Raw genomic sequence first — 17752 nt, forward strand, 5'->3', positions numbered from 1 at the left:
AAATCCTATTATGGATTAGCGGGATTTGTACGAGCAGAGCATCCGTGCTGTGAAAACGTGCCCCTCAGCTAAATTCCAGCAAAAGGCCAGCCTCATAAGAGCAAAGTAACTCACTAACCCCCTCCTATTACGTGCGCAGATGGTTTCTGGTTCCCATAGCTTAAAACACCGACAGGCCATTCCCCTGGTACTTATGAAGCTACAACAGACGCCAGAGCTCTCTAATTGGGGCCAGTGACACATCTCTCTCTCAAGAGAGAGAGCCCAGAGTAAAGGGAAAGAGCAAACGCTTCATCGGAAACTGATCCTGGGCCTGCGTTTACATAATCAGTTATTCTGGGATAACAACCCCCGGGCACTCTTCTGCCTCTTTATTATTTTGTTTACAAGTTGAAAGGCTGAACTCAAGGTTGAAGAGAGCTGGTTAAACACAGAAACAAAACAAGGGATTAGAAGATCAGAGGTGCTCAGATAGCTTCTTTTTCTTCCCAGAATACATATTCCTGTGCGTAAAACAGCAGGACCGCAATCTCTGCTGGTTTGAGGGCTTAACTGGACTCTCGCAGAAGGCTTAATGTTACAGGAGAGGAAAGCAACAGTCCCATACCACTTCTTTCTCTTTTCTTTGTAATGCAAGGAAAATAAAATTATTCCAGGAAAGGTAAATGATGCCTTTGGCAATACGGATCCTGTAACGTCAAGTTAAAACCTGAGGAATTTTGGGCAAATGTCTCAAACTGTTCCCAAGTTGCAATGTACCATGGCATGTTTGTAACCACCTGAAGAATGTACCATCCTGTCAAGTGGTGAGGGGGAAAAAATCTACCATTTGGGATGCAGTTGTGGTAAAATTCTTCCCACCAGGAAGGCCTCAGTGCAAAAGGCCCTAGGTTCAATCCCTGGGATCTCTAGGTGGGTCCGGAAGTGTCTCCTTTCTGAAATCCCATGCTCAGTCAATGTACGGGATACTGACCTAGATGGACCAATGGTCTCACTCAGTATAGGACAGTTTCCTATATTCCTGGCCAATACATGTAAGTTTTAAAAACTTTTTTTAACATTGTATTTTAAATTGTTGTAACCTGCCCTGGAACCATAGGGTGAAGGGCAAGTAATAAATTTAATAATAATAATAATAATAATAATAATAATAATAATAATAATGTTTTGTCAAAATGCCCAGTGTATGAAGCTATCTCCAGGACACAACTGAAAACTGAAGGATGCTTCTGAATTCTCATACTTCATGCTATGAGCTAGTTCTATAAATGAATCATTGCAGTAGGTAACTCATGGAAAGGCACATAGGCTTTTAAACCGCAGTGTGAAAAGTAGCCTATGGGGTAAATGCAGCCATATATGTGTGTGTGTGTGTGAGAGAGAGAGAGAGAGAGAGAGAGAGAGAGAGAGAGAGAGAGAGAGAGAGAGAGAGAGAGAGATGGTGATATATTACAGGTATAGCAGTTAAAACCAGGGGAACATCCACAAGGGGCAACTTCTCACACTATAACTTTAGTGCTGAATTGGAAAGCTGAGCCCCTTCTAGTAGTAAGCAGAACTTCTCCAGCTTTGAACATGCATTTCTTACATCAGCATCCTACAGGGTGGGAAAGGGTCGCCATTCAGTGGCAGAGCACCCGGGCAGAAAGTCCCAGGTTCCATCCAGGTGGGGCTGGAAGAAACCCCTGCCTGAAACCCTGGAGAGTTCAGAGAGCCTGATAGCTTCACTGTAACTTTGTGAAATAAAATGCTAGAGGCATAAGGGCACTTAGTCAGGTGTGTCACAGGTAAGCAGGGATTTAGAATCCCAGGTTTCCCACACCCACACCCAGCATAGACTCTCATGATAGTAGTACATGGAAAGGTGCTGATGTTGGGCTGGTTCCCCAGCTGTCATATGGGCAAATATGGGCAAGAGAGGAATCGGGGAAGGATTTGCATCACTTCAGTGTGCATTTTCAAAACCCATGTGCAAACGTAACACAAGGGAACTTTTTTTTTTTACTTATTCCTCACTCACACGGATCCTACTTATAGGAAAGAGATATTAGTGACTGAGATATCGGTGCAATGAAGTTACCTGTCTGGAAAATAAGGCTGACTACACAGTACATCTAAATGCAAATTAAAGGCTTTGAAAATACTGACTCTTACCTTGTTTGGCTTAGCACAGGTTCACTACCAGCTGTGGCAAAGAATGGCAGCGGACGCTGAAATCCTGGCCTGCGGTCAGAGGAACTCCTCCGCACAAAAGGTTGGGGATTGGCAGCACTGAGGGACACCCTCCTCTGTTGATCCCCACATGGCCTGAGGTGTTTGCTGTTCCTCTGCGCAAATGCCGACCCTTCAGGATGGTCTGCCATAGCCTCTGTTGTGGAGCTGTTAGGTGGCAACACCGGCTTGGCTTCAAATAATGAGGAAGTGGCTGGACAAAATATTGAGCGTGTATTGCTGACAATCTTCTGGACGGGAGTCTGCTGCTCATTCCCAGAGTCCAGGTGATTTCGTAATCCTTTGTGCAACCAAGATGGGGAAGTTGGTGGGGATGGGGTTGTTGAGAAAGGAGGTGGACTTGCTTCTCTGCGGTGTGCTGGTGGGCTGGACACTTTCCGGTGGGTTGGTGGGCTCTGCTGTTTGCGTCCTAATGGTGGGCTAGACAGGTTTTGTTGGGTTGGTGGGGAAGGCTGCTTCCTTTGTGTTGGAGAGCTGGATGCCCTGGGATTAGCAGGAGGGCTTGGCTGCCGGAGGGTGGTGGGGGAAGAAGCTTGGTTTATGTGCCTGTGAGGTAGTGGTGGGCTTGGGAGCCTTTTCTCACTGGGGGGTGATGAAGGTGGTGTTCTTGCGGGGGACACCCATCTGGTAAACCCAGTCGTTTTCTCACTTCCGGTGGGTGAATCAGGAGAGCCTTGCTTTTGAGCTGAAGCTGGAGGTGTGCTGCAGTCTTTATTTCCTGGCTCAGTTGCACCCTGTTCTGGCAATTCTTTAGGATTTTGAAGAGGTATGACCTTAAATGACTGCTTGTACAGATCTGCAGTTTCTTCCACTTCGTGTTCCTCTGGGGATGCTGATGGCATGTCTTGGTGGTTATCAGACACATGGCTAGAATTCAACTCCAGGGAATATTTTATCGGTCTGAAGTCCACCCTAGCACTTTTTGTTGCTTTGTTAGTAATGAGACTGGGACTGTTCAGATTCTTACTCGGTAACAAGTCAATGGAACACAGAGAAGCTTTCATTCGCTGAGAAATGTGAGTAACCTTTTTAGCGGTGAAATGCTCATTTGTTTTAGCAATTTCTGAATTGTTTTTTCCTGTTGTTGCATCTTTTGGAGATGTAGCTGAATCAGGTGAGATGTCCACCAACATTTCAGGAGGTGGTGGGGGCAGGTCTTCCATGTCATCACTGTCATCGCCATCATCATCAGAATCCCCATTTGTGCCACTTCCGCTTGCAAATACAGGTGACCCAGTGGTACCCAAGGTACAGTGTGCTGGATTGATGTTTCGACAATTTATGTCTCCTATTGGTGAAACTCTATGTTTGTGATTTAAAGGTGCAAGTCCTCTAGGAAGTGGGAGACTGGGAGTGATGCTTGGAAGTCCAAACTTTCTGCTGCATTTTATTGGGCCCAAAATTCTTAAATTTGGAGGTTTCACAAGATTTTCAGCAGTGCTGAATGTTTCAATTAACTTCTTTACAGATTTGCGGGGTGGAGCACAACCAACACTGTTCAGCTTCTGTGTTCCAGAAAGTTCGTTTTCTTTCTTAGATGTTGGATCCATTGGGGGTGTGGTGCTTGTGACAGGCTTTCGACATTTCTTTTCACCAGTCTGTTGGCGGACAGCATTTTGATCATGCCTAAACAAAGGGACTTTATCTTGATTAGGCAATATGCTGAAGTTTTTAGCAAGAGATGCTTTCAGTTTCTTAGTGGAAGATCTATGAATAACATGCTCAGAATCTTGCAAGTTAGATGGCTCTTTTGGGTTCAGCGATGCTGTCTTATCATTTAGATCCTTGTTTCCATTAAGTGTGTAAAACATTTCCAGCCTTTTGTCAAGCCCCTTTTGAGTCCTTTGAAGTTCTAAAAGGGTTGGGTCCTCGGCATGACTTTTCAGAGACTCCTCTGACCTAGACCTTTTCTTTTTAACTGGTGCCTTCTGGCTTCCAGCTGCTGTACTAGGCCGCCTCAGCATCTTCCCATTTTCATCTTCCACCCAATCCCTCTTCCCAGATTTAGCAGGGACAAACTTGATCTTTTCACTAATGGCATCTTTCATCTTGAGTGTAATTTCCTCGTTCTCTGGGCTCTCTATTCGTTTGGTGGAAAGCCTCCGTTTAATGTAAGTTGTCGTAGGCGAAGATGTGGGCTGTTCCTTAGGTCCCTTTTCAGACAGACTTAAATTGTCACCTTCTTCTTCAGACAAGCTACTATCATCACTGTCTTCATTTGTGGTTGATTCACACTCTTTGAAACAACTGCCCTCATGAATGACGCCACAATTCATAGCATTAGGAGAAGAGGTTTTGGAGATGTTTTGATATTGCAAAACAGTGCTTCCTGGCGCTACAGCTGGAGAAGGCATTACACCCTTGGTGTGTGCAGGTGGGTAAAATATATCCTTAAATTGTCTTTCCAGGGCACAGTCGTGGGATCTGCCTGTGGCATGTACTGAAGTGCATGGCCATTGGATTTCACCTGAAGGCCTGGCTGGATTTAAGGATGGGTGGTCATGCGAAGAAGAATCACAATTTTTTTGTATTCCCTGTTTATCAAGAAGGTTCAGGTCTTTGACCGATTCACTGTCAATCCCAATCCCACTGTCTTCAGAATAAAGAGTCATATCATCAGGGTGAGAGTGAGAGGGTTTGACTGCAGATGCTTCAAGGAGTTTTATTGTCCTGAGCAAGCGTTCATCAAAAGCTTGTTTTGCTTTCAGTTTTTCCTCCAAGCTGCTACCCGCAGACTGTAGAAAGCTGCAGGACTCCTGCAGGGCATCAGATGTTAAAGAGGCCACAGTGCCATTTAACACCTGCATCTTATTGACTGTGTACTGCAGTAACTGCTGCAAGAGATCTGGCTGTTCTCTCAGGTTGCCTTTGCCAGCTGGCCAAGCAAGATTCCCTCCCACATCTCTTAGTAGGCCTTCTCCATCTTGGGCAATTTCTCCCAAAAGATGGTTGATTTCATCAAAACGAAGGAGTAAAAAGCTCACCATCTGCTGCATAATTAGTTGCGTTTCCGTGGCCTGGTTGGCCATGCACAAGATAACCTCGTATTTGGAGAGGTTGGGGTTTAAATAGGCATAAGCATTTTGATGGGCTTTAACAAGCAACTCTGGGAAATCCACCTTGTCCTCCGCCTTGCATTCGGGTGGGTTGGGTTTTTCTTTAATTTTGCAATGACGGCCTTGTTTTCTCTGCCTACTGCTCTTTTGCTTTTTCCCTTTCTTTGGATTTTGCTTTTCATTGTTTGCAACATTGTCTTCCAAGGCAAAGCCAATTTCTTCCGATGCAGAAGAGTTTTGCTTTTTGACCTTAATATCCTCAACCATATGGGTGGGAGACGCCGTCAGTTCAGATATGGCTATCTCAGTCTCCGAGATTACCCTTTCCATTTCCTTCTCTTCCTGGTCAATCTCAGGCAGAGAAGGATCCTCAGAGGAGGAGCTGAAATTAACATTTTTGTCCTCATCTGATGAATTTTCAAAGAAGTGATCTTTAGTTTGAGTCTCTCCCCGGCATAACTCCCCAAGATCATATGAAGAGGAGCATTTGATCAGCATTGGGAGCTGGGAACCTTCGTCCTCTGGATCAACTGGCAGGATACCCCTGTTCAGTGATTTGATTCCATGTGCCACATTATGGTTAGCAATATCACTGTGTGAAGGAGTGCAGCCCATTATGCTCCCTCTTCCTAGCCCTTTTTACTCCTGGAAAAATATCCAACTGATCTAGGAAGGAATAAAAAAGGGGAAAGAAACTTACAAGTTCAGTTGATGTTAGGATCTTATGCTTCTGGTGAAGCTTTCATCTTGAACAGCCCACAGTTTGGTAGGTTGCCTTCTAGCTATTGCGAACTTCGGCGTTCCCAGTGCATCTCTCCACAAAAGTGCACAGTGCATTCTTCACCTTTGCAATTTCCCCTTTGGATGCAAAGCAGCAGCACACAAGCTCCATCGCCTTTAGCCTGAGCTAGTGGATTAAGCATGCTTGTGTTGTGTGTATCTTGCTTTTGCCTTGACAGATGTCTACGAGAAATAAGATTTTAAGCTTATTAGGCTAAGTAGCCCTCAGCTAGTTTGTTGCATTTATAAAAAGGACTTTCTTGTTACATGCTGCATTTGACAAATTAGGTGCTTACACATTACAATACATTCCCCCACGATGTCCCATCGCTAAGCTGCACTTGCTGCTTTTGCAATCCTAAAATAATAAAAAAAGGGGTCGGGTGTAAGGCAGTTCTTCCAGGAAATACCCATTTGAATGGCAAAGTGCCACTGCATGGACACGTGCAAGGGCAAAGCATGACATTGGGAGGATAATGCCAATCAGGAAGAAAGCACAAGACTCCAAGTCTTGGCCATGCAGTCGAGAGTGTCTCCGACTTTTCTGACCTACAACGTCAAAGCAGTTTTCCTTCTGATGCGCCTCACACGTGCTTCAGCCACCCTTTCCCTCCCCAAACCGATGATGCTACATTGCATGATATTGTAAATGTCAAGATATAATTCAGTTTGATTCAGAGTAGATCTCTTGAAATTAGTGTACCAAAGGTACATGCCTTTGTGTGAGCCCACTCACAGTAGGAATAACATTAGATGCAACCCTAAATAATTATTCAAAAGCAGCATTTATACATTGTACCCAACTGAAGTTATAAAATTATATGGTAAGTGCTGTAGCAGAATCTTGTTGTGCTACTGTGCATTGATTTCAGGTTTTAGGTGGTGTGCCAGCCCCCCCACTTCACACCTTTGCTTGGCTGTGGCCAAGTCACTGTTGCTCAGTCTAACCAACCCCACATGACTGCTGTGAGATTAAAATAAAATAACTAATGGTTTAGGATACCATTGTGATGATTAAAGGCTAAAGCTTTGTTGCAGCAAATAGAGGAGCAGACAGAAGAATGGAAATTTTGAAGGAGGGCTGAAGTGGTGCAGAAGTTTTAAAGGAGAGGATGAAATGGTGCAGAAGGAAATGAAAATGTTTGTTTGCTCACCTGTGCAAAAGAATACAAGAACATATTTATGCAGCAGATCTTCTCCTTGTTTTTCAGATTACATTTTGATGAGTTTATAACTTCGCATATACCAAGAGATGCACTGAAGAGTTCTTTGAATGATGCATGGATGACAGTTTGTCTGTCTGAATACTAATGAGGAAGATGATGAGGCTATATTTTTAAAGAAAAATTTGGAATAGCCATGGTTATCTACAGGCAGTTTGTATCTGCTTAATAATCTGCAAATATGACTTTTGCACCTGTCAGGCTGTCAATTCTAGTGCCAATGAACGTAATTTGGAAGAATGCTATTAATTTCAAAACAGTGGGGAACGCGTTGGTGAAGCTGATCCTTTCCCGCAGGTCAGCTCTTACAGATGGGTGGGATCACTCACTCTTCAGTCACCTGGCATCATCATGACATCATATGATTGACAGATGGGTAGGGCCAGTGAATCGTCAGTTCCGTTGCTACCCCCGATGGCAGTCATGGCGTTTAATGTGTGAAGTAGGAGTTGGAAGTAGGAGGGAAGATGTTAGTGCACACAACCTCATGCCAGTGTGGAAGTTACTGTGAGCTGTCAGCTGTGTAATATGAGGTAATGCATGTTCTTTGTACTTTTGTCCATTTACTGTATTTATTTTCCCCAATTTGAACTATAAAATGGTGATTTTCTTGAGTCAAAATGAGAGTATCCCTAAACATTTTTTAAAGAAAAAAAGCATTGGGTAGGGCTACCTACCAGTCAAAGTTGACTTACAGGGTGGGAGGAGATAAGAATATAGACTACTGGGCCAGAAATATTCTCCACCTTTGGTCTAGAGCATTGCTTATTCCCAACACAAACTTAATATGAATGTTTGTCAAATACCTGACATCCTCAAAAATAAAAAAGTTATGCAACAACAAAGTAATATTTTGTTTAATCCTTTAATCTTCTTTTCATCTTCTTGTCTCCTATAATCTGGCTACAATATCTTCTTTTTGCCTTTAACTTTGACTTGGTGTACAAGAATACCTGCAGCAGTTCTTGGGTGGCCTATGAATTATTCACCAGAGTTGCATTTCTCGGCATCATGGTTGCATTTACTAATCTGTTCTGTGCCAAGAGCTGGATGAAGCAGCTGATTAGTCTAATGAAAATGCCCTTTAGGTAATTTTGGATGGGTTCCATCTACATCCAATGCAATCCAGAAATGTAATCTGTTTGCATACTCTAGTCTCATGAACATTTTCACAGGGCATGGGAGATTGGGTATTGTGTTTGTTTATAACATTTATATACCACCTTTATGAATTATGTATCTATCACTTTTTCAATGTATGCATTATTTTTTACAGTTCTCATCCCATGTAACCTTAGAATAACCTTGTGAGGAAAATTTCCAGTGTGAGAGAGCGTATTCCCAGAATTCCCTTGGAAGAGGGATTGGCTGAGGAGAATAAGGGTTTCATAACAACTCTCAGCTCCCTTAGCAAACCACAGTTCCCAGGATTGTTTGAGGAAAGTCATCCTTGTTTAAAGGTGCATGTTTAAATGTGTAGTGCAGATGGGGTCTAACACATTTATGTGCTGTGCAAAATACCGGTAGCATTCTCAAACAGAGAGGCAGGTATTTTTCTGGTGCAGTATGCAGACAGCTGTTAAGGAGAGAACAACTTTCCTGACCACTCTTTCCCTATGCAGGTTGTGTGTTTGGGTTGATACACAAGATCCACTTTTTTCTATTTTGTATGGGACAATGATAGTTGGTGTTGAAGCAAATTTACACACCCTACTTTCTTGGAATCGCTCCCTTTTGGACCTTAAAACATACTTCAGAATCAAATCAGATGGAGTCTCTTTTCTCCTTATCTGCTTTCTCTGTGTCTTCCAATATAATTGGGTCACTTTTCTCTGCCCCATTACAGGTACATTGCTTGTCTGCAGTACAAAGTGAAATAGATTATCTATAAAAACCCCTGAGATGAAGACTCTTAGAATGGTGATACGTTTTAGTGGTGTTATAAAGTGTGCTGAATGTTGTAAAGCAGTAGGAGACTCATATTCTCTTCATGCAGGTCAGTAAAGGTCTGCAATACTAGTCTTTAACTAGACAAAATCGAATGAGGTATGCTGAGATGTTTTACTGTGAAACACCTTCACAGTGTGTACAAGTACACATTTAGAGGCTGATTCAGGGCATCCAGTCAATTAATTCGGCATCCCACTTCCATTAGTTTTGCGTGGAATGGAAGTGATAGGAACTTAGCAGCTGCAAGCTCACGTACAAGAGTTTGCTTCACTTAAAAGCAAACCAGCAAATCAATGTCAATGTAGATTGCGTGGAACAAGGAAAACAGCTGTGTTTTTTCTATTTCTCATGTGTTAAACCCGTAATTATCTGATGATTCATCACAGCACAAAAGAGCCTCCCTGACAATGGAACTGTAGCAATATCTTGAACACTAAATTTGCCGCTTTTTACATAAATAAAGGGTGAATCAAAGCTGAGTGACAATCTGGTTAGGGGGCTTAGAGGGACACCCACCTTTATACATTACACCAGTGTTGAGAGATCTACACTGGTTGCCTCTTAGCTACGAGCCAAGTTCAAGGTGGTGGTGTTGACATTGAAAGCCCTGAACAACTTAAGGCTTGGACACCTAGCAGACCACCTCCCCGGGCAGAGACCAGGATGATCTTTAGGATCTCCCAAGGAGACCTTGCTGGTATTGCACAACCAACAGATTGTCACTTGGTGACAATGCAGAAGCAAGCCTTCTCAGCGATACCGTAGCACCCACCCTCTGGAAAGACCTCCCCCATGAGGCTGAGACAGCAATTAGCTTTAGATGCCTCTTTGAAAAGTATATATTTACTGAAGTTTTCCTGGATTTCGGCTTTTAATTTTTAATGATCTGTTTTGTACACTGCTAAATTTTCTTTGTGATGTATAGTTTTGATCTCGTTTTTAGGAATTTTTTTACAGAATGTCTTTGTAGTGTTTTATTGCTTTTATGTAAACCATTGGATATTTGTATTACATTAAACGGGTTTTTTTAAATAAATAAATAAATACTCTAGCTGTGATGTAAGTATTCAGATTACAGAATCCTACCATTAGCCTCCAAGTATTTTAAAATTCTCTCATGTTCCCTAGTCTGGTACTACCCCTTATTTAGCTGTTTTCAAAAGATAGGCTGATCATGTCTAAACACCCTACCATGAAACTTAGTTTTGGAATTAGCAGTAGATTTTGCTAAGCGTGGGGGCCCACCCCTTGTTTTCTTACAAAACAGTGCAATCAGAAGTCAACACTATTTCCAAACACTGTTCTGCTCCAACAAGCTATGCAAGTTACCAGTCTCATCTTGTCTTTCTTGGGGCGCCCAATAAAAAAAAACTTGGCTGGGCAGGTAATTTTATAATAACTACCTGGATTAAGGCTTCTTTCTCATAGATGAGATGGTAAAATCTATATCTGACTATACCATTTCAGACTGAGATTGGAGCGCCTGCCGTTATTTATTTATTTCGTTTTTATCCCACCCTTTTCTCCAAAGAATTCTAAACAATTCCCTGAACTTGAACGTCAGGGTGTTCTTTTAAAAACTTGGCTACCTCCCTGTGATGGTGGTGTCTCAGCTAGAGGTATTCAATCATACGATGTCCGTGCTTACAATCTGTGGTGGTGCGTTGAGGACTCAGTTTTGCCATTCCCATCTGCTGTATTTGTGCAAAGTATTACTTCTGGCATAGGCTTTGTTTAAATCTAACATAGTCTGATTCTTAATCGTGGTTTCCTGTTTGTGCACATACCCTAATCTGAATAAATATGCACATGGACTATGGATACTTACTCATTTTTTTGTATTGTTTGCAGTTTTCAAGGCCAGTATTTTACTTTTCATTGCAATTCTGCACTTACTAGGGAGCAAGATCCAATGGAAGAAAGTTTCTGCTAGAAAAGCGTATCGCAGCACCAACACTGATATGCGTAATTTAATAATGGAAAGTCAAAATCAAAGTTTTAAAATCAGAGTTTGCTTTCCAGATAAAGGCACTGCAGTATTATGTAAACATTTCACTGCCAGCATTTTAGGCCACAAGTACTGGTGGGCACCACGAATAACTGCGGACATTTCCTGAATTAAAACTTGCATATCGCTGCCTGTTTTGAGCAAATGAACTTGCAGCGCTCTAAGGGACTGTTAGTGAACATATAAACACACACCTATACTGCTTTGTATATTTGTTGCACTGGATGTCATTCTGTTGCCGGTTTTACCTGCGTTGGATTTTAGTTTTCCTTTTGGTATGACTAACTGAACAAATAAGTAATTTGCGGTGCTTCAAGGTGCTTTTTGCACTGCTTCTGTGACCTTGCGCTTTGCGACGTTTGTGACGCCTTTGAAGCCGTTTCCAAGCCAGGCTTGCTGCTTTCACCCAACCCGCCGCGTTGCCGTTTTTGCAAAAACAACCGAACTGCGGAGAACGCGGCGACGGAGGGTTGCGCGAGACTCCCGCCCCCACTTGCCTCTCATCCGCTTGATTAGCGAGAAGAGGAGGAAGAAGAAGAGAGGTGATGCGCGCAAGCGCACAAGGCCCGGGTGAGGAGGGGAGGGAGAAAGCGAGCCAAAGACCACACACACCGAATGTGGGCGTGGCCTGACGCGCCGTTTCCTGGGAGCCGAAACTGGAAGAAGGGGCGTCGAGGGAAGGCAAAAAAGTCGAGTATGTAAAGCAGCGGGGCGGGGCCAAGGCCGCTCACTGGCTAAGAGCGAGGGTGAAGGGGCGGGGTCTAACGCCTCAACCTCTTGCTGCGCCTCAGGGATGGCGGATGATGATGATCGACGGGGGGGGGGCGGCGCATGGGAGGTGAGCGAGGGCGGGGGCGGCGCCTGGATGGAACCGGGACTCATCCTTCCTCGCTCCTCTCCCTTGTCTCAAGGAGCCTCCGTTGGGCGGAGAGGGCAGGTAAAGGCGCTGGGGGGGGGGGTTTGCCTGTGAAGGAGGCGCTGTCACCTTGGCCTGCCTTCCTTTTCGCCTGTCTCTGTGTGTGGGGAGGGGGGACGCCGGTGTGTTGCTAGGGGGGGGGGAGGAAGGGGGTTGGGCGGGCGCTGCTGCTCAGCCCCAAAGGCGAGGGGGGAGGAGATGATGGAGGGGGCGGCCTAGATAAGCCTACCTTTGTGAGGTGATGTGAGGGGGGGCGTGGCACGGTGAGTGGGCCGGAGAACGTCTGAACGGAGGACTTTCTGGCACGCCCACGTGGAGTTTGTAGGCATAGTCCTTGGTGGGGGAAAATAATGCTGCCGGTGGATTTGTGGAGAGGTTTTTTGGGGGTGGGGAGTCAAGCGGCTCTTAAAAGGTGACTTCTAGTGGGGGGAGAAATGAAGGGCAAAGGTGTGTGGGTGCAGCTGACGGGAAGAACGCGGAAATCCTCCGTGGGGGGGTCAAATGCAGATAGGTGGTTGCGCTGCTGTGCGCGTGGGCTCCGTAGGGACCCATTGGGGCCTGAGCTTGCAAAAAGCATTGGCATAATAAGATACACACGCGGGAGGGAGGGGGGTTGAAATGTGTCCCTTGCTCTAAGCGAGGTCACCCCTCCAATCTCTGTATTTTTTGTCGCATAGAACTGCATTTTTTGTGAACGTTCCCCTTCAGAGACCCCCCTCCTCCCTACCTTCCTCAAAGCAATTTTGCAGGCAGTGTTACTTGTTTTGACATAGTTCATTGTGAGCTTGGAGTAATGCCAGGTTGTATCTCTCTCTCTCTCTCTCTCTCTCTCTCTCTCTCTCTCTCTCTCTCTCTCTCTCTCTCTCTCTTTCTCTTTCGACCCCCCCCCCCAAACCTCCTGTTCTTCGCAGCAGCGGGGATAAAAGTCACATTTTCACATAATCTAGAGACAGGCTTGCATAGAGGAGCTTGCATTTAAGCACCACTTTAAAAAACAACACCTTTTCTCAGAACTTCTGAATTGGAATGGAAGTAAGAGTTGCTTGTAGTTTACTATTGAAGGGAAGTAGAATTTATTCTGACTAGGTGGGAATGTTACCATTTATATTAAAAAACAAAAACAAAATAAGGCAGCAATAACAATTTTTAGCATGAATGGCTAGAATTTCATGGAGATACTATCCAGATATTCATAATATAACCCCAATACCAGTTAGTTTCTGTCATGGACTACCAAGTTTGTCTAATTATTCCTGAACACAACAGTTTTCAGTCGGTAGTGTATCTAACTCTTCTCTATACGATAAAATCACTTTACTTACTGTATATGCTTTTACTGTGGTACGACTGCTCTCTAAACATGCACAAATATCACATGTTCATTAGTAGAACAAGAGGCCTCCTTTAATCTGTCAGGTGAAGACTAATTAACACTTTCCATGTCAAATTAGACTTCTCATTTTAAAGGACCTATTAATCTGTGCTGCTCACCGCTCTGTAGATTACATGTGGCTGCCTTCTCATGTTTACTTAGATTACTATGCAGTGTAATGTAAGTGCTATTTAGTTTTGATATTAAATCACATTTGGCAGATACATTTGACATTTGAAACTGTAGTGCTGAAACTTCTATGCAGAAAAGTTCGTTGTGGGTTGTACTGCATTCATTGGTACATAATAACCCAATGTTTTTCTTTCATAATTGATTCAGAAAGCTAAGTTTTTGTTTCTAATAGCATTGACTTCTGCAGTCACCAAGTCATAGAAATTGATTCAAGCTACAGTAGTTTGAGGGAATCCAGGAAATGGAATCTGCGACCAACCACTTATTGAGCAAGCCTAATAATTGAAACTCATCCAGTAAGTGCTGGTTGTATGCTTGCTTACTTTTTGGGCATCTTCAATAACATGCTTTCAGGTGGTGATTGTGAAAATCAAAGCTTATTTTAAAAGATGGCCAAGGGATTGGGGAGCAGGACTGGTTGTTACTTACTTGTCTTTGAGATTAAATTCAGTTATTTTTAGTTCATCTTATGAGTGAAAGTGAAGCAGTTCTGTACTGAAAAAAAGAGAGCTTCAGATCCCCTTTGAAGTTTCTCTGTGATATAGTCCATTTTCAATCTCACCATCATCTTTCTTAATTTGTAAAATATGTAAATTGTTAGCATAGCACCTTTTGATAATGAATATTGTTATTACAATTACTTCATGCTTCATGCTCAGGTAACTTTCTGTTCATGAATTTCATGGCTGAAAAATGTTTCACGGCCTTTTAAATGTGTTCGTGGGACAGGGATTATTCATTTGTTTTTGTTTTATTCTGTATTTTGTGTGCTCATTTTGTATTTTCATCTTGGGAACCACACTGTGATCTTCAGATGAAGGGCAGTTATTTATAGATAAATAAATAATGTGTTTTTTCAAGAGTTCTGAAAATGATGGAAGACCTATGAGTAGGCATGCTGTACCACAGTCTATAGATGGATGGATACTCCAATCCCATAATATATGAGGTCCTTCCCATTCTATCCATAATCAGTTGGTAATAAATCAAGCTCCTTCTGCTATAGTAAATTGAAACAAGCATTCCTGCAAGGTAGTTATGTCTGCAGTGAGGATGGGGTTTACTGGCAGAAATAAATGGGGCCATCAGACATGTCTATCCTTTACCTACTGAGTGATGGTATAGGTAGTATCACAAGGTGAAGCAAGCGAGAACTTTATGGCCTACCCTGCCTCTTCCTGTCTTCATGGCTGAATTATCCATTTCCACTATGCTTGTGGCAACATTTTTCTGTAGGTTGTTCACCCCTTAGGACCTCTCTTTAGTTGTTCCCATATCTAGGTGAAAGACTCCAGGGAAGCAGCAAAGCTATAGTTGTCATAAAAAGTATTTAATTTTGTTTTAGCATTTTCACTGTTTGCATGTTTTGCAAATGTTTGCAAGATGTACAGTGGTACCTTGGGTTACAAACACTTTGGGTTACAAACACTTTGGGTTACAAACTCCGCTAACCCGGTAGTAGTACCTCGGGTTGAGAACTTTGCCCCAGGATGAGAACGGAAATTGCGCACCGGCGGTACAGCGGCAGCGGGAGGCCCCCATTAGTGAAAACGCGCCTCAGGTTAAGAACGGTTTCGGTTAAGAATGGAGCTCTGGAACAAATTAAGTTCATAACCCGAAGTACCACTGTACTTTATACTTCATAGCTGATGTACCATTGACCTCATTTTCCTTAAATGCTATTTACTTTCCTGTCCCTCTTTCTTACAAGTTCACAAGTTCCTGACTGTTTTCTACATGCATGTCTTTCTGATGTTCTTAATGAATAGGTTGTTGGGTTCCTTCCAGCATTGAATGTGATTTCATTTGACATGATACTTCCTAATTGGGGAATGATTTGTGGATGAGGGTACTGACTAGAGACAAAGCTTACCTATAGGCTGCTGAATACGGTCCTCATTATGACAACACTTAATTTGTTTCCTCAAGCTTTGTCCTAAGCAGGGAAGTAGCAATGACAAGTTCTGTAACAGCTTCTGCTATAATATAAAATTTCCCCTCTCTTTTTCAGTAGTAGTACTTGTTCTTATTGCTCAGTTGGGTTTGAGGGTTAGTGATACTGAATATATACAGTACAGTGTTAATCTGGGGCCATGACATTTGCAGCATGATGCTAAAGCTGAAAAGTGCATTTTAAAAATATAATTGGATATTTCTCATGTCCATCTTCAAGAGGTCAGAGTAGTTGGACACTATTAAAAATATGCCCAAAATCTGTAGAATAAAATAAATATAAAAGCAAAATTAATCACCCGAAAAGCAATATCTCATTAGGAAAAAACGTAAGAACATTTCAGCCCAGTTTCAAAGTTTCTCCACCCAGGCGAGTAAAAGCAGTTATGAAAATGGTATACGTATTAAACGTCTTCAAAGATAAATTCTGGAAGCCTGCCTTTGGTTCCATCCACATGGGGCTACCACTGTGTGTCAGAGATCACTGTTCTTCCTTTCTGACTTAACCTGGCTAGCATATGATAATTTGATAAAATGTCCCAATAATTCCTTATGATACTTCAGATTGCACATGAGAAGAACCATGCAAAGCATGCAGGACTCAAACCATTTAGCGATTTAAAGGCACAATAGTCACCAGTTCCAAAACACACTCAGGCTATGAGCCTGAGTGACAGACAAGCCCTTTTCAGTTTAACTATTATTTTGAATTTGAAGGGGTGGCTAAGGTAGGCTAGAAATAAATGGAATAATAAGGGCAAATATGCCCTGAAGTTGAATGCAAACCAGGGAGAAACAATTTTCAAACTCAATATCCCACAAAGTGTGCCCTTCAGTCAACCTTCAGCTACATGTGCTGAAATAGCTTAGTTTTTGCGTGGGTTTTCCTTTTGAGATATGTGGTATAAATAATTGTGCACACTCCTAATTAAAGAATTGTGACCTTCTATATTCTTCCAGTGGGAACTTGACCCAAATAAGTTATGTAAGAGCTGATTTGTCTTCCTCAAATTTCAAAGTATTACTGGGATCCGAATTTACCAAAAATAGTAAGATGAAGGCTAGCTTATTTGTGTTTAATGAAAAATTTACAGAAATTTTAGGGGCTTGATTACTATGCTCAGTAGTAAACAGTGATGTTTGGTAACCCTACTAGATAACATGAGAAGCTGTGCCATTCATTTACACGAGGACTTAAGGTTGTGTTCTGAATTTTTACATACATATTCCACCCCCTGTATCATTTAGAATTACAAAACAACCAGCTATATATTAACGAAAAATTTCCATAGGGTACTTTGCAAACACAGAGTATAAGGTGGTTCTGAACATACATTCTAGTATCTTTTCCATGCTTAGCTGGCAGGACTTTGAGCAAGTGCTGCTCAAATGCACTGAAATTCTCTGGCTTTGTAAGACCTAGTGTAACTTTTGTGTTAAAAGGAAAAGAATTGCAAGTAAACCTATTTGCAAGCTTTAACACCAGGCGTATATCTATGTGTGGACATACTGAGTAAGATGAAAACACCTGTCTGCTGACGGTTCTGCAGAACCATTATTTCCATTATTCCTATCCTCCTTCACTGCCCCCTTTTATGTCTCATCACAAATTTTGTTGCAGAATTCTAGTGACCTAGATCACACCTGCACCATCTATTTGAAGTGCTATTATACCACTTGAACAGTCAAGGAAAATAATGGGAACTATAGTTTGAGGGTGACCCCACAGAGCTGCAATTCTCAGCACTCCTAACAAACTACCTTTCTGAGGATTCTCCATGACTATTGAAGAGGTATAATAGTGCTTTAAATGTATGGTGTGGATGTGAGCTTGGAGTGGTGAACTCATTCCTGAGCTGATACAATTACTTTGGAGTTCAGAATATTTTCCATATATGTGGAATGTCTTAATTTATGCAACCCCTGAGCTGATTGGGGGGGTTGACCTGAAAAGGGGGCCTTTGCCACTGTTTCCCTACATTCTGGAATGTTCTTATCCCTTGCCATAGCTGAAATTTCAGTTACTTTAGTGTTTTGGGGTTTTGTATTGCTATACAGGACTTAGAGATT

At 42.6% G+C, this 17752-nt stretch overlaps 2 protein-coding genes across 4 annotated transcripts in view; one reads left to right on the top strand and one right to left on the bottom strand.

The window, feature by feature from the left end:
* Positions 1-2150: 2150 nt before the first annotated feature.
* PCARE (photoreceptor cilium actin regulator) lies at positions 2151-5903 on the bottom strand. The gene has a single exon (XM_035109686.1). The coding sequence runs from the start codon at positions 5901-5903 to the stop codon at positions 2151-2153; it is 3753 nt and encodes a 1250-aa protein (XP_034965577.1).
* Positions 5904-12102: 6199 nt separating this feature from the next.
* CLIP4 (CAP-Gly domain containing linker protein family member 4) overlaps positions 12103-17752 on the top strand; it is a 36393-nt gene continuing 30743 nt past the window's right edge. The window contains exons 1-2 of one of the 3 annotated variants that reach the window (XM_060272957.1): positions 12113-12186; positions 13902-14025. The gene's annotated coding sequence lies outside the window, so the exon portion shown is untranslated. Of the gene's footprint in view, positions 12187-13901; positions 14026-14059; positions 17476-17752 lie in introns of those variants that run through there. The other 2 variants (XM_035111491.2, XM_035111493.2) reach the window with 2 other exon arrangements.

The sequence above is a fragment of the Zootoca vivipara genome, chromosome 3, assembly GCF_963506605.1.
Source record: "Zootoca vivipara chromosome 3, rZooViv1.1, whole genome shotgun sequence".
Taxonomy (NCBI): Eukaryota; Metazoa; Chordata; class Lepidosauria; order Squamata; family Lacertidae; genus Zootoca; species Zootoca vivipara.

Excerpts from the sequence above, each read along its gene's own strand:
- PCARE (XM_035109686.1), bottom strand. The coding sequence starts at position 5,903 with ATGGGCTGCACTCCTTCACACAGTGATATTGCTAACCATAATGTGGCA.